General features: G+C 37.2%; 2 protein-coding genes across 2 annotated transcripts; both read left to right on the top strand.

The window, feature by feature from the left end:
* Positions 1–6,740: 6,740 nt before the first annotated feature.
* LOC149004227 (ATP synthase gamma chain, chloroplastic-like) lies at positions 6,741–8,283 on the top strand. The gene is made up of 2 exons (XM_089168677.1): positions 6,741–7,994; positions 8,091–8,283. Exon 1 carries the CDS (start codon positions 6,848–6,850, stop codon positions 7,976–7,978), a length of 1,131 nt encoding a protein of 376 aa, XP_089024803.1. The 5' UTR covers positions 6,741–6,847; the 3' UTR covers positions 7,979–7,994; positions 8,091–8,283.
* Positions 8,284–14,142: 5,859 nt separating this feature from the next.
* LOC149004226 (uncharacterized) lies at positions 14,143–14,532 on the top strand. Its single transcript, XM_089168590.1, has one exon. It carries the CDS (start codon positions 14,143–14,145, stop codon positions 14,530–14,532), a length of 390 nt encoding a protein of 129 aa, XP_089024716.1.
* The last annotated feature ends 1,354 nt before the right edge of the window (positions 14,533–15,886 follow it).

The following is a 15,886-nucleotide window of genomic DNA, read 5'->3' as shown; positions in this document are numbered from 1 at the left end:
TTGCTTTGGCTGCGTTTGTTTGCAAAACGTAGGGGTGGGAAAAACACACGGGGTCCAGGTGGGGGTGGGAGGAGGGCGTGGGGGGGGGTCCCACCCGCTCCCGGGGGGGTTTCAGATGTAGAACAATTTGTCACTTCCCCCCCCCCCTAGCAAACAAACGCGCCGGTGACAATTGTATGCCAAATGCCTGGTTCGGTACATTTTTGTCAAACTAACACAATAATTTCATACCGCTTTACATTACAATATTTTTTTTTTTGGTATAACCTTACAAGATTTTATTGATGTTAAAAAGGAAAAATGGCATATAATAAGTGTATCAGAATCGTTATCATACAACCCCATGTGTCTCAAACACAACAAATTTGTGTGCCAAATGCTTTGTTCGGGCACACTTTTGCTGAACCATAATGCTAATTTCAGACTGTACAAGATTTTAGTGATTTTTTTTATATGATTGCTTTCGATTTGTAGCAAGGATGAGCATTCATTTTCTTGTTTTTTCTTCTCTAGAGGTGAGTTCTCTCCCTAAACCCTTCTCTCTTCTGCCCCCAAAAAAAGTTCTCTCCCTTTTCATTTGACACTTATTTTGTACTCTAACGGTGAGACTGAAAGTGAGTTCTCATTTTATGTTTTTCTTTGTTTAGTGCAAAGTGAAGTAAGAATTGCAAAATTAGTGAAGATGGAGAGTGAAGGAAGACCTGAGGTTATGTTTGTTTGCTGGAATAAAGGTGGGGTGGGAAAATTCTTGAAAAAAATCAAATTTTTCCTTCAAATCCTATAAGTATAGATTATTTGGTTACTTAGGGTGAGAAATTTAGTGAAACTTGTCTGGTGAGGTGGCAATTCAACTTTCCTTCCTCAAACCTTTTTAAACCATACAAATATATGTAAAATTTTGTGAAAAAATATGAAAAAATAAAATGTAAGACCTACAATTAACATTTTTCCATATTTTTCTTTCTTATCATTTCTTTCTCCATCATCCCACTACACATGGAGCCCACATATTTTTTTTAGTAAATATAGATATTTCATTAGAAAGTAGAAGAACTACCAAGAAAACCACCCAATTGGCAAACACACAGTGCACAACCAGGGATCGGATAACGGTCATACTGTCTTATTCGGAATAGACAGAGCCTTCCTAGCTAGGGAATCAGTCAAACCATTGGCATCCCGACAAACATGAAAAAAATTACAAGAAACACAAGTGGAGGATAGAAGTAATGTATCCTCCAGAATACCCTCAACCTCAATAGAAATATTTCCACTATGAGTAATTAAAAAATAAGCCAAAGATTAGTTACGACAAAAACCTCAATCAATAACATCCATCAAAGCTTGATATATTGTTAGTGCTTCACCAGAGATCACATCATGGAAATATAGAGGTTGAGAGACCGCCAAAAAGACCATCTTTGTTGGAGAGATTAGAGCATAACCAATGCCTCATGTATTACCATCCCAACTTGAACTTGCATCACAAAGCAACAAAAAATTTTGATCATCAACAATAGCAAAACAATTGGACAGCATTTTAGACAATGGATGCAAATTAACTTGAGATCTATGATGGCTCTACAATTAAGAATACGCTCCTTGCTGAATGGAAGATGATGAAATTGTATTCTGCTGAAATTCTAAGAATGCTCTGTTGATATTAGTAATAAGAACTACAGGTGACATACAATTTAATACAAGCTTGATCGATTTGGTGCTCTCATGGAAATTGGAAGATATCATGAACGAAGAGCACAATAAATCAAGTTTGCCACTTTCACCTTCTTCCTCTTCTTTACATTTCCAATGACAATTTTGGAGTTTCTTTTATTCTTTCCATTTCTTGTCTGATCTTTCAAATCTTTTCAAGCCCGAAACTGAAGCGTATCAAGTAAGCTTTGCGTCGAGTCAATGGCTCGTCAACCACCTAAAATGAATGCAGGAGTTGAAATCATGTCCGTAATCGGAAGCCCACCAAACGTGGGCTTTTGAGATTAGCCCACGTAGCATAAAATTAGAAGACCGTTACACAATTGAACCGGTTCGGTGTATCAGTTTCTTGTCGTTTCGCTCCCTTGTAACTTTGGTCGATGACATGAAGATGCTGCTATACCAATGTTAGTAATAAATGGTATCGGAGGCTGTCTCTTTCATGGAAGTGTCTTCATTAATTTATAGTAATAAATGGTATGGAAGGCTCTTTTTCATGGAAGTATCTTCATTAGTTTACTTATGGAAATAATTGATTGTGGCTTTTCACTTTGCATTATGTCTATGATCTTTGTTCGTTCACAAATTGTTTCCGATGAATAGGATTATAGCATCGAAAACCTTTTTGAGTCCGGAAGTACTCAAGAAAAATGCAGTTTCTAGACCGAGGAGAAAGTTTATCCACAATATAGGGTATATGAACAAAACAAACACAACTAAAAACTCGAGGGGCACTAAAAACGGGTCTCCATTTGGAAAAACAATTGAAAATAAAGATTTGTTAGAAAGAAAAGCCATGGGCATTTGGTTGTTCAAATGACCTACGGTCAAAACAACATCACAATAATAACTCTTTGGTACATTCATTTGAATTAAGAGAACTCATGCAACCTCCAAGAGGTGACAATACTTACGTTCAACAACTCCATTTTGTTGAAGAGTGAATGAACAACTAGTTTGATAAATCATCCTAAGAGAATCACAAAAGTTAGATATATCATTTTGCACATATTCTAAAGCATGATCAGATCTAAAATTTTTAATAGGAAGAGAAAATAAATATTTATTTCATGAATAAATTTTTTGAATATAGGAAAGAACTCAATCCGATCATTTAAAAGATACAACCATGTAAGATGAGAAAAATTGTCCACAAAAGTGACAAAATACTGAAAACCTTGTCTATTGCTAACTCTACAAGGACCCCAAATATCGTAATGAATAAGAGAAAACAAAGACTACAAGGGATAGTGCGTGGAGGATGGGTGGTACAATGATGCTTCCCCAACTCACAAGCCAAAAAAAAAAAAAAAAAAGAAGAAAAAAAAAAAAAAAAAGGGGGGGAGGGCCCCAAAACCCCCCCCCCGAAAACATCTACACCATCATTAGAGGCCGCAAGGGCATAGACATAGGTTTGTCACTTTTGTGGCAAATTCTCATCGTAAAATATAATTATTTTAATTTTTTTTTTTTTTTTTTTTTTCCCCCCCCCCCCCGCGTTAACCTAGTCAAGGATTCGAAGATGGAAAATAAACCTAGTAAAGGAAAGATGGCCTAAACGACACTGCCACTGAATAACATCTACACCATCATTAGAGAGAGCCGCAATTGGGGCAGCATAGTCTAGATAGTAGAGTCTATTTCGTTCACACCCTCCACCAATCGTCTTCATCGTGTGAAGATCCTAAAAAACAGAAGAATTATGAGCAATGGTTACAAATTAGTTCAAGGCTTTATTTAACTTGCTAACAGGTAATAAATTAAAAGGAAATTAAGCAACATGAAAGACAGATGACATAGTAAGGTAAGGTGTGGGAGAAACACTTCCAGGGCCTAGAATAAGTGTGGAAGTCTCATTAGCTATGAAAACAAAATTGTTAGCAAATAAATTTAGAAAAATAACTAAAAAGGGATGACTTGCCAATCATATAGGAAGAAGCCCTAAATTGGTGATCTAATGGGTGGATGTAGAAGTAAGATTTGCTTCTTACCTACATAAGAGAGAGAGTGGCAATAGAAGTACCAGTGGATGTGGAAGAAGTGGTCACAATATTTTGCATACAACGAAGGATTTGGCTTAGATCATCTCGTAGAGTCATACACAGTTTCCCTCAAGAAGATTAAAAAACACTATCGTTGGTTGTTACTGGTTCAATTGCCACCATTACATATGATATAATTAGCTAGTTGCTTGGTCCATTATGGCTTCCCATGCTCAAGCCCAACAAGCTTCTACCAAGTGGCCAATTTTACCACAATGAGTACATAGATGAGATGCCTTATCATACTACTAAACACCATGACCACCAGAAGACCTACTAACACCCCCTGAACCACGGTCCATGGCCATGACCACGACCCCTTTTGCGGGTAGTAGTAAAGGTAGAATTCTCCTTCAAAACTATTTCCAGGAGAACTACTTTCAAGCAATGCAATCAGTTGAAGCCTAGAATATGCTTCACTAAGATTAGGGACATGCTTACTAGCTAACAAATGTCCTTTGACGACTTTCAATTCTGTATTCAATCTTGCAAGAAACTTAGATACAAAAAACTCATTCCTCCATGCCTTAAGCTTTTCTATATCTGTAGTGAGGGGCTGAAAAACATTCAACTCCTCCAACATGCCCTTGAAAGAATTGTAATAATCCACCAAGGATGCCGTGTCAGAGGTGGTCGTGGTCGTGTCTTCTTTGCCTCCACTGCTGGCGGCGAAATTTTATGGTGTGTTCTTAGAGTTTCGTCGCTAGGAATGTTCTAAATAGGCATAATGGAGAGAAACGACTTTCTCGATCAACCTCTTATCTAGAAAAGTTGCATGCAGATGAGTACCTACCCTATTGTTTCTTCTTCTCTAATGTTCAATGGCAAAAAGGTTTGGGCATCTCTTTTCTTCATGCCCTAAAACCCGACACCCATAGCAATACATCGGAAGTTGTTCCCATTTAACCGTGATTTTATCCATCGAACCAAATCTTTTGTTAGCATGGATTGCTAATTTGAGTGGTTTCTTGCGATCGATGGTAACTCTACATTAGAAATATAATATTCTCCCCCCAAACTATGTACCTTGTATGATCATCCCACTTCTTGGTTCTCCGATCAAGCTGCTAGTTGGAATCCAAATTCCATATTTAGCAAATCGCTCAGAATATCATGGAACTAGCACCAAAAGTCGATGTGCGTGAAGGCCCACTGTGTATCCCCTCTCTAGGGTTCCAGCATAAGGACATCGCTGCCTAAACTCCAAGGTGATTCTTCAATAACATTGAACATATCTTGCCTATGTTCAAAGTGAAATTTATACTGATCTCCTTCATTTGTATAATCTTGAGAGACTTTACAAGATTCCATGCTTTGGGAAGAGCTTCAAAGATTGCTTGCCACCGGTAAGGTTTCCCTGTTAACACCCATCCCACTAGAGTGTTACCATTTCCCTCTTGTGCTATATCTTCTAAGTCATCTGGTACATCTATTCCTTCATCGTCTGATAGTATAAGTTATGAGTAATCATTATTATTTGGTTGAGATGTGGGTCGCTGACTAGGCCTCTTCCCCTCCCTCTACCGCGTCCAGAATCCATTCTAGATATTATAGATAAGAAGATTGTAGGGGAAGAAAATGACAGTCACAGAGGAGGAGAAAATTATCAATTCTCAAACTCACACACACAAAAGGTCTTAATCATGAAATTTTGAACTGATGGCTTAATTGATGGATGTAGAGCTTTGCGAACCAAAGCTGGTCTAGTTCTTCAATGTTTAGAAGGAAAGCAAACGAAAAGACGATGATACTTCATTGTGAGGTAAAAAAATTAACTACGATATCGAACTTTCATCCATATGGGATCCTTATATTTCAAAATAGGAGAATGAAAAGTAGTAAATAAATTCTATGTGCTATACTTGAATTTCCCATTGACTTTTGTAATCCCTTGTCTATACTTCCCTCTCCTCTCTCTACATTGTCCTTCCATATTCCATGTAATAGCACATATGGATTCACTCGTATAGGGATACATATTCTATGGGATCTCATGTGTAGACTCTAATATACGGGGTGGAGCTACCCGAGGCCTAGGGGATCGTGGCCCCCTGTTTTGAAATTCTTTTTTTACCCCTTTTCTAATTTTTTTGAAAATTTTCTTCTAACCTTCTTTTCATGTGTGAAATATTAGTATCGACTCCCACCCCAATTTTTAAAAAAAATTCCCTTCCTCTTCCCAATTTGTTAAAATTTTCCCTCTAGCCTTTTTTCCATGTGTGAAATATCCATAATCCCCCCCTTCCATTGGAGAAAAGTTTAATGAAAGACAATGGGTAGAAAAGTCATTATTTTTTTTGTGAAATATCAATACTTGATCCCTGATGTTAAATCTTAATTCCACCCTACTTAACTCTATTAATAAATGTTCATCTAAGAAGTATCAACTCCCAGTTTTAAGCTCCATCTATTTCATGTTGGTCACAGGTGAATTTCTTTTTGCAATTTGCAAGTTGTTCAATGGTGTCTTGCATTACAACCTTCAAGTGTCATGGAGTTTCAAAAATGCCTATACATTGTTGATTGTGGGAACAAATATCAGGTTGTCTGAAAATTGTTTGGGTGCTGCACAATTAATGCGCAACACCTGCAGCAAGAACTCGACCGTCCATTTCCTAAAGTGTGAAACAAATCTTGATCTTGCCCTCGACCACCCGCAACACAGTGCTACGCATTAATTACGTAGCACTGAATTCGAACCTGTTCAAATTGTTGTCAAACCCACATATTCGCATATGTAGAATATATGCCTTTTGGTAACTGGCCTTCCCTTTCAGCCTCTCTCAAAAATCCCATCGGAACCAAAAGAAAACCTATCAAACCCCAAATATGATTTTATGGACTGAAACATCCCATTCCCTAATCAAAATATTTCCACCCACAATCTCAAACGTTCAAAATCCTTATCCCCAAACCCAATCCAAATCCAAGCTTCTCTACTCTCCACCTTTCGTTCCCTCCACTTATGAGCCAATGGAGTCAATCCAAATAACCAAAGCAACAAGACAAAAGCAAAGAAGGGAGCTCCTCTTCTGTTCTCCTCTTCCCTTCTCTGACTCCATCTCTCTGTGGAGTTTCTTTTCAGGGGAACCATGTCATGCTCCAATCTAACAATGTGGGCATCTTCAAAACCCTCTCTATCTGATCCTTCCACACTCTCCTTCGGCTCTATCCTCAACCCATTTCGTCTCCCTTCCCATGGTTCCGTGACCTGTAACCCATCTCGCCCTCATTCCTCAAACCCAATCCAGTGTAGTCTCCGTGATCTTAGAGACCGTATCGATTCAGTGAAGAATACCCAGAAGATCACTGAAGCGATGAAGCTTGTGGCGGCGGCTAAGGTCAGAAGAGCGCAAGAAGCAGTCGTCAATGGCCGACCCTTTTCAGAGACCCTAGTTGAGGTTCTTTACAACATCAATGAGCAGCTTCAAACTGAAGACATCGACGTTCCTCTTACCAATGTCAGAACGGTCAAAAAGGTAGCCCTGGTTGTTGTTACAGGCGATCGTGGTCTCTGCGGTGGATTCAACAACGCAATCATCAAGAAAGCCGAGGCTCGGATGAGAGATTTGAAGAGTCTTGGTGTCGAATTCACTATTATCAGTGTTGGAAAGAAGGGTAATTCCTATTTTACTCGCCGGCCATATATTCCGGTAGATAGGTTTCTTGAAGGAGGAAACTTACCTACTGCGAAAGAAGCTCAGGCCATCGCGGATGATGTGTTCTCGCTCTTTGTCAGTGAAGAGGTTGACAAGGTGGAGCTCTTGTACACCAAGTTTGTGTCATTGGTGAAATCTGCACCTGTGATTCACACTTTGCTTCCGCTCTCCCCTAAGGGTGAGGTTTGTGATGTCAATGGCAATTGTGTGGATGCTGCAGACGATGAGTTGTTTAGATTGACAACCAAGGAAGGGAAATTGACAGTGGAGAGGGACACTATGAGGACAGAAACAACTGATTTCTCACCAATCTTGCAGTTCGAGCAGGACCCAGTTCAGATTCTTGATGCTTTATTGCCTCTCTATCTAAACAGTCAGATACTGAGGGCACTGCAGGATTCATTGGCTAGTGAGCTTGCTGCTAGAATGAGTGCCATGAGCAATGCCACTGATAATGCAAGAGAGTTGAAGAAGGCCCTCTCAACATCCTACAATCGGGTTCGACAAGCAAAGATCACTGGTGAAATATTGGAGATTGTCGCTGGTGCTGATGCTCTTACATAATTCCCGTGATTTGGAGGTGGCTATTGACTTTTTTTTTATAATCATGTACCTTATTTCTCCTTTTTGTTTCCTGGTAGATATCTCCTGATTTGTTCAAATATGCTTGTTTAAGGTACTTGGAACGAACAGCTTATTGATTGAATAATAGAGTTACTTTAAAAGAAGAATTGCAAGATAATTTGGGACAAACCAAGATATACTTTTCACGAGTACTGTTTACTGTTGTTGATATTCTTAGCAGTAATACTTGTATCATTTGATTTTGGAGTTAACTGCTCCATAATTAATATCCATTTCACTTGTTATCTGTTCTCTTCCCTAAAAAAGCACAAAAAGAACTAGTTATCTGTTCCAATATTATGGTATAATGGAATTATCCAACTGTCAAATCTATATATGATTCTGTACTGTCTTTACATTTAAACCACATCTTGGCTCTTCGAAGTGATTTCTCTTTCAATTCAGTTGTTGGAATAATGAGTATACAAAATGTAAGTTTTGGATTAACTTTCTACTTTCCGACACATTGTTTATGAATGTAGGTGAATGTATTTGACAAATTTAATTGTTTGATTACCTGTAATATGTCTGCAGTTTTGAGGTTCTGTTTCAGCGTTACATATGGACTGTTTTTGCAAAAATTGGTGGATTTCCTAGTTCAGTGGGACTTAATTAGATTTGAGAATAGAGTAGTTTCATGACTTTTTGCATCAAAGAAACTAGTTGATTATGAATTCAAAATGTTGACTGCAAGACTCTAGTCTTCAGCCAAAATAGAGGCTTTAATGTAAGGCTGCCTTTTAGCATTAGAATTAAATTCTCGCGCTCTAGCTTTGTGTTAACATAAAATCCTCTTTTGCCAATTGGATGGCTCATAAAAGACTTCCCCTTGTGTGGCATGAGGTTGCTCCCAAATGGATCATAAAATAACTATACATCTTAAAAGTTCTCTCTCTCTCTCTGTATGTTGGTGAAGGTGGGTGATAAGACTCTATCTCCTTGCCCTGAATCCTACCAAGAACCTCCCTAACAGCAATGTAATCTTTCATTCATTGTCACAGAATCAATAAGTACAGCAACCAAAATATACTCTATTCATTCATTGATACTGATAAACCTCATCAAAGATACAATACTGTTATCTATGATTGAAGCTTGAAGCTTCACTTCTTGGAATTAAAAGACAGCAAGTAGAATATAGACTCCACTACCAATATGAACTTACAGCTTTCATTACATACCCACTTCCCCAGCCAAGAGGTGACCCTCTCCCCAGCAAGCTCTCAGGCTGCTCTCCTTTCCTCCCTCTCTCTCTCCTTCCCCCCTCACCAGGACATACTTTTTAGAATCCTAACAAACTTCCTACGCATAACCAATTCTTTCACCATCAGCCACTCAACTGTTGCCAACTGGATTATCCCTTCTGCTCCTCTGTCTACAGCAGGTTAGTGCTGCTGTCCAATTGGGTGCTGCCAGCTGTCATCTTCTCAGTTGTATCCCCTGTAGTAGCTGTAGGTAGTATTACATAGTCCCTATTTTTCTTTCTCTTGTACACCTTGGTGATTAGGGGCTTATCAGTGGGAAGGGGTGCTTTGTTTTAATTAACATATTAACATGATATGCCATCTGATTTGAAAAGAAAATTGTATATATAATGCATCTTGATTATTTTATGGAATGAAACAATGTAAGTAAAATTCTCTGGAGTGGTATTTTTTCCAAGCATCTACTTTTAACTGGAAATGCAGCATATCTTAGGTTCTGTTTGGATATTGTTAACTCAGATTGTCAGGAATTTATCCAATTTTACATTGAGTCTATTGGAAATGATCAGCATCATGGGCACTGCAGGCTGCTTTTACGTCGTATTCATCTAGATTTGGAACCTTGAAAAGAATTCATTATAAATCAGGTATGGATGATTGGTCAGCATCATGGTTGTTGCTTGTTTTTGCCTTTCAGGCCAACCCAGTGAACATATTGAGTTGAAAGCTTTCCTTGAATGCTTCGTTTTTCCAAGTAACTTTTCTTCTCTAGTGGAATGTAATAATTTTCAAAAATCATTATTGGAATCTGAACAGGTAATAAATGTAAATTTTTTAGTTTCTGTTTAATAATTATAGAAACTTCAACTTTGATTGTTCAAACAAAGTGATCATGACATTGTAACAACGTTTTAGGTAGACATAACAGAGTATAATGAGATACTCTCCTAGTCCTTGAAGCCTGTAATTATATTAAAAAGTAACTTATTGTCTACTTGTGTGCATATGTGCTGATGTTATTGTCATTTACATGCTTGGGTACCATGTGATGTTAAAGACTTGAACCTATGATTTGTTTAAGCCAAAGAATGCAGTGAAATTCTATTAAGCTTGCTGCGTAATGCTTCTAATTTTCCAGGTTGAACAAGTTCTCTTAACATGTTCAAAAGAATCCAGAACTAATACTTGCCCGTAAGTTTCTTCTGAGTAGCCTGGGAGAACCTTATTGTGTGAGCTGCCTCTTGATCATTAATTGCTTCAAAATTAAGGCAGCAAAGGAAAACCTCTCTGTCTGTCATGGGAATTTGATCAAGAGATGGACAAGCCTTTCATCAGGCCATCTCATTTCTTGAATTATAGCTTTTCTTGTCTGGCAATATGCTTTGGATTAGCAGTTGGTTGTAATGGGTAGAAGATGGCTTGGCAACATGAAAGCTTTATGGAGTTGGTTTGCAGATTTACTTGTTTAACAGAGCAGTATATGGCCTTTCTCTAATTTTCATTGAATTGTTTTTGTTTATACTCTTTTCTGCATTGTGTACTTGCAGTGCTGCTTTCCTCTTTCAATTTCTTATATCTTTTTTTTTTTCATAATTCTTTTGTTTTTTATTATTTTATTTTATTTTTTTCATTTTTCATTTTTCACTTCTCATAATTTCCATTCTGCAATTTCATTTTGCAGCACAACTTTCCTTGTTTTATAGTTTTCTACTTTATCCCCCACCAGATGGGAATAAAATAACACCTGCCAAGAAGAAATTTGAATGTCTGGTGTCTTCTATAACCAAGTTGTACTTCCTATTAAGCGTTTGTTTTATGAGCGCTTGCATTGTATGGTTAAGTGTCTAGGCCTTTTGGGCAAAATTAGTGAAACGTGATAGTCATGTTTAAATTGGAAAAAAAGAAAAAGAAAAAATAATTAATAGCCAAAATGCTATCAACTGTCTCTTTACATAAAACACATCGTTCTATAGCATCAAAATTGATTGAGGAAACAACACTCATGTAATTTAAATTTGCAAAAATGGTGAATGCCTATGCTCCAAGAGAACAACCAGCACACACACAATCTGCATCATGTGTGCCAACCTCTTGAGCCAACCAAGCATATTCCTCTAGGACTGAATATCACTTTGCATCACAATCTAAAGATAAACATTTCACAAAAGAGATAAGCTTTTCGACACAAGCTCAGTGAGGGAAGATGCAAGTGAAATACAAATCTCAAACACATTATATCACTAAATCAATTGATAAAATCATCAATACAAATAATCATACAAGCAAGCGACAAACAGAACCACATAATCCATGATAATGCAATCAATTTATTAGAAAATATAACCCCTCCATCTTAATAAACAATCACTATGTCAATGCTGCTATAATATTACTTGTGACACATTATGATGACCTTAGCATGGTTCACATAATGGATGCCTGGAGGTCTAATGCACACCTTGGATGGCCTGGGTTGGGTCATTGGGTGTGAAGATAGAAAAAAGAGTTTGTCCTCTCAACATGTCATTAAACTTCTATAATGCTACAACTTCATGATATATTAATTTTAATGGAAGCAAAACATTTTTTAGGCATTTGATAAAATCTGTTTCGGGAAACAAATTTAGAAATTATAATCAAATTTATGAAATTTGTTATTGTAAACCTTAAATCAATATTTGTCTCCTACCAAAAAAGAAAATCAGTAACTGTCATGTTATAAATGTCCATTACAATTTGATAACTAGTAATATAGTTTAATTATAATAATTTGGTCATATTACATTTTAATAATTACGCCGATTAATATATCTCTTGTACTACTTGTGCAACTCAAATTCCAAATCTGACTTCAACTCTCGTCCTCTTCTTGCCATAGATGGAAGAGCTTTATTAGAGTATTGAGAGAATTTTAGTAGGGTTGCTATGTTTATGGTGCCAAATTTCACAAATACCCCTTCTAAAACTATTCCACTTAAACCCAACCAACATCCAATTTTCTGCTTCTTGAAGCAATAAAGATCACAAACTGTTTTTCAATGGGTTATCAAACTGATTCTAAGTTCATTTTGACCCTCTAGATAATTTCTTGTCTTCAAAAAAAGGTTTTCATCATGAGTTGAAAAGCTACTTCAAGATATATTATTAAGGAAAATTGATTGTCGTCAAGGCCAACATCTCTTAGTTGGTCGTTAGTAGATTAACATAAAGCACCATTTTACAAAAATTATTGTATAGTTACTAAACACAGAGGAACTGAGGTTCGCCCGAGTCAGCTTAAGCGCACCTTGATTAGATCCTCAAGGGTAGTTGTTACATATAATTCAAATATAAAACATGGCTTAGCTTTCTAGTCATAAGGGAATTCAAACTTTGACCTTCGAAGATGTTGGGTTTTATTTTTTTTACCAACTAAGCCACCCTCCGGGGTTGCCAAATGCATATCCCTTATAGAGGTTACTGAATAAAGGGTTACCTCTTACTACAACATTAACACCATGGATCAATTCCTCACCGTTTTACAGATTTTGCAATCTTGCCAATGAAACTTATTGGCATTTGTTCGTCTCATGTGAATAGACCAAACAAATATGGGTAGCAGGACACCTGGGACTCGGAACGGAAAATATTACAGCACAGTTAGAATCAATTCTCGATTTATGTGAGACTATGGTTCGAGAGTGGGGGATGGATACCGCAACAAGGAAATGAACAATGTCAATCTTCATTATTACCTGATATTTTCTCTAGAAGGAAATAAATAATGTCACTTTCTCGGATAAAGCTCCAAATTTTGAAATGATACTTCAGGCCATCTCTAGATGGGTGGGGTACCTTCAACTTAAACCACCACAATTATCCGGGCCTACTGAAACTCAACAGATTCAGGATATGCCTTATGAAAATATCAATATATGCATATGTGATAATATCAATGACATCCACTTACCCATGTTACTATGTGTAGGCGTTTACAATCCAGGGCTAGATAGAGCAGCTTGGGGTCATATGGAATAGGAAAATATAATACCTAAATAAAGGTATCATTAACCAAGGGACAAAAGCATAGGCTATAATCCATGGAATCCAAAAAGGACTCAAGTTCGCAGATCAACAGAAAATCACATTGCAGGAAATTTGGTGCTATGAAGAGAACTTAGCCGGTCTATATCCTCGAATGAAGAATTTTAATTGGCCTTTAAATCTTATACCCTTGTTGCTTGATCTAAAACACTGTATTAAAGACCCATATTATCATGTTTAAATCTCCAACCATTCAAAAAACATTATCCTTGATAGCTACCTTAGTAGATACAAACTGGAATATCCCTAGCCGAAAGGTTTTGCATTATCAGGCATGCTTGGATAAGATTTATGGGGTTATTTTCGTCAATTTGATATAGATGATTTTTAATCCGACGGTTAAGATCTCATACAATAATTAACTCCCCCAATCAATAAATTCTATTTCATTCTAAAAATTATACTCCACAGTCAAGAGTAGGGCTGAGACTTGAATGTTGCTGCCAACAGTTGAGCTTGAAATCAATATTTTGATCTCGACTGTCTATTTTACAAGATGGACGATCGAGATCAATTTTGACGTCGACCGTTCGCAACACAATTAATACGCATCACTGAAGTTGAACCGCAAGAGTAGAAGCTACGCAGCAGGCATTTGCGAATCCCGCCAATCGAGAGACCTGGTTTCAGCCTTTCACGTGTTTTCAAAAAACGAATTTTTATTTCCTCTCTCTTCTTTCCCTTCCCTCCTTTCATTCCTTTCCCGCTCTCTCTTGGTCCTTAAAACCCTTCACCCCACCATCTCATTCTTATCTCCTTCTTCTTCTCTCTCTCTCTTTCTGAGTTCTACGTTTCCACTCTCAACTCAGATTCGCCATGAATCGTAGAACTCGAAGTTCCTGCAAGTCACCACTGAAAGGTGAAGAGGTTTTCTATAGATACCTAAAGCCAGGTGCACTTGCCCAACTTAGGGATTCGAGAATCAATGCTAGATCTCAGAGACGGGAATCACAAACTCAGATCCGTCTATCTCGAGTCACTGCGTCGTCTTTGGCGGTGTCGACGGAAACCAATATTCAGCCTCAGATCGGTAACGTGGATGGCTTCCCTTGTTTTGTTGGAAGGATCTATGGACCTAGATGCCCACAAAGAAAGAAGCTTGTGGCGGCCAAGTCTTTCTGTTTTGTAAACCCTGCTAGTCCTCTTACAGATTCTCTTGACTCTCTGTTGGATGAATTGGGCACCGATATTCTTATTGCTCATTGAGTTAAAGATCTAAGCTACATTTTTTCTGTTTAGATTTGTCTCGATCTTATACTGTTCGATTATTCCTTGAATTTGTAGAGGAAAAATGTGCAGAAAGTTTAGAATGATCTGATTCAATAAAAAGTTTGCAATTTCTCATTGTCCATTACTTGGATTATTTTTTTAACTTAAGCTTTGGTTTTTCGGTCGATCTACATGGTTATGTAATATGTGCCGAATAGCGAACTAAGAACCAAAATTTTGCGGTGAACTGTTACATTTTCTTGGCATTGGATTTTCCTAAGAAATTTTATTGGTTGATCTTGAGTTTCTTAGTCAATGTTAGTCCATCAACATTCCCATATGAACACCGGTACTGTTTCTGGATTTAGTTAGTGGTTCTATGATTCTATCTAAGCTATAAAGAGATTGAGGGCTTTTTCTCGTATGACTTTTAGGATGGATTCCCATCCTGACCCCTTGAAAGTTGCTTTTTCTAATGTTGTGGTGGTATAGATCTGATTGAGGGTTATATGAACTGAATTGTTTTAGAAATGTGAAGCTATGAAAACTCCTCCATAATTTTAAGGCTGGATTTTGCAGGGCCTTCCTTGGTTCATAGTTGGTTTGTCCTTGTCTCACTGTGTTTGTTAATTTCTTCCTGATTATCCAGTACCCCAATTTGATTCTCTTGGAAGGTGCTTGCAACTTCTTTTATTTTAATTCCATTAATTCTGGAGTACCTATGAACTTGGTATGGTTAGTTGAGTTAATATTATGATTTGTTAGTCCTATTATGAAGAACAGAGAAGGGTAGTAAAGAATTATCCACCTTCCGATTGGTCTCAGTTTTATCTGTTTCTTTTCTGTTTGTTAGTTTTTCACCTCATCTTGTATTAGGATATTAAGCTTCTTTCAATCAGTGCTTAACTACTGCTGTGCTACTGTATAGTTTCCTAGATTTCTCTCTTTATTTAACATAATGACAGCTTAATATAAATAGTTCTTTTACTACCAAAAGATATCTTCACTACTTTAGGTTACTAATAATTTGTTATAACATTCTATTTGATAAGCTCAAAATCAAGTTATAAAAGGAAAGGACATAGTGTTTCCATTAAGTTCCACAGATCATGGATGATTTCCATTGGGGTTGAACTACAGTTCAACTATTTTTTTGGATAGCATACCTTTTTCTCCAGTAATTTGCCATACAAGTTTTCATTTACCTTATAAAGCAACTGAAGCCTGATCTTTCAGTTAGGCATGTGCAGTTATTGATGTTTGGGTTGGTTGAACCTGATTGAATGGTTGTCTGCTTTTGGGCTAATTTCTTTTGGTGTGCTCTAATTTATAATGTTGTATAGATTGCTAA

This window comes from Hakea prostrata, chromosome 9 (genome assembly GCF_041222555.1).
Source record: "Hakea prostrata isolate BN-2017 chromosome 9, UWA_Hpros_2, whole genome shotgun sequence".
Classification (NCBI taxonomy): domain Eukaryota; kingdom Viridiplantae; phylum Streptophyta; class Magnoliopsida; order Proteales; family Proteaceae; genus Hakea; species Hakea prostrata.
The sequence above is the reverse complement of the archived record's forward strand: the minus strand, read 5'-3'. Positions and strand labels throughout refer to the sequence as shown.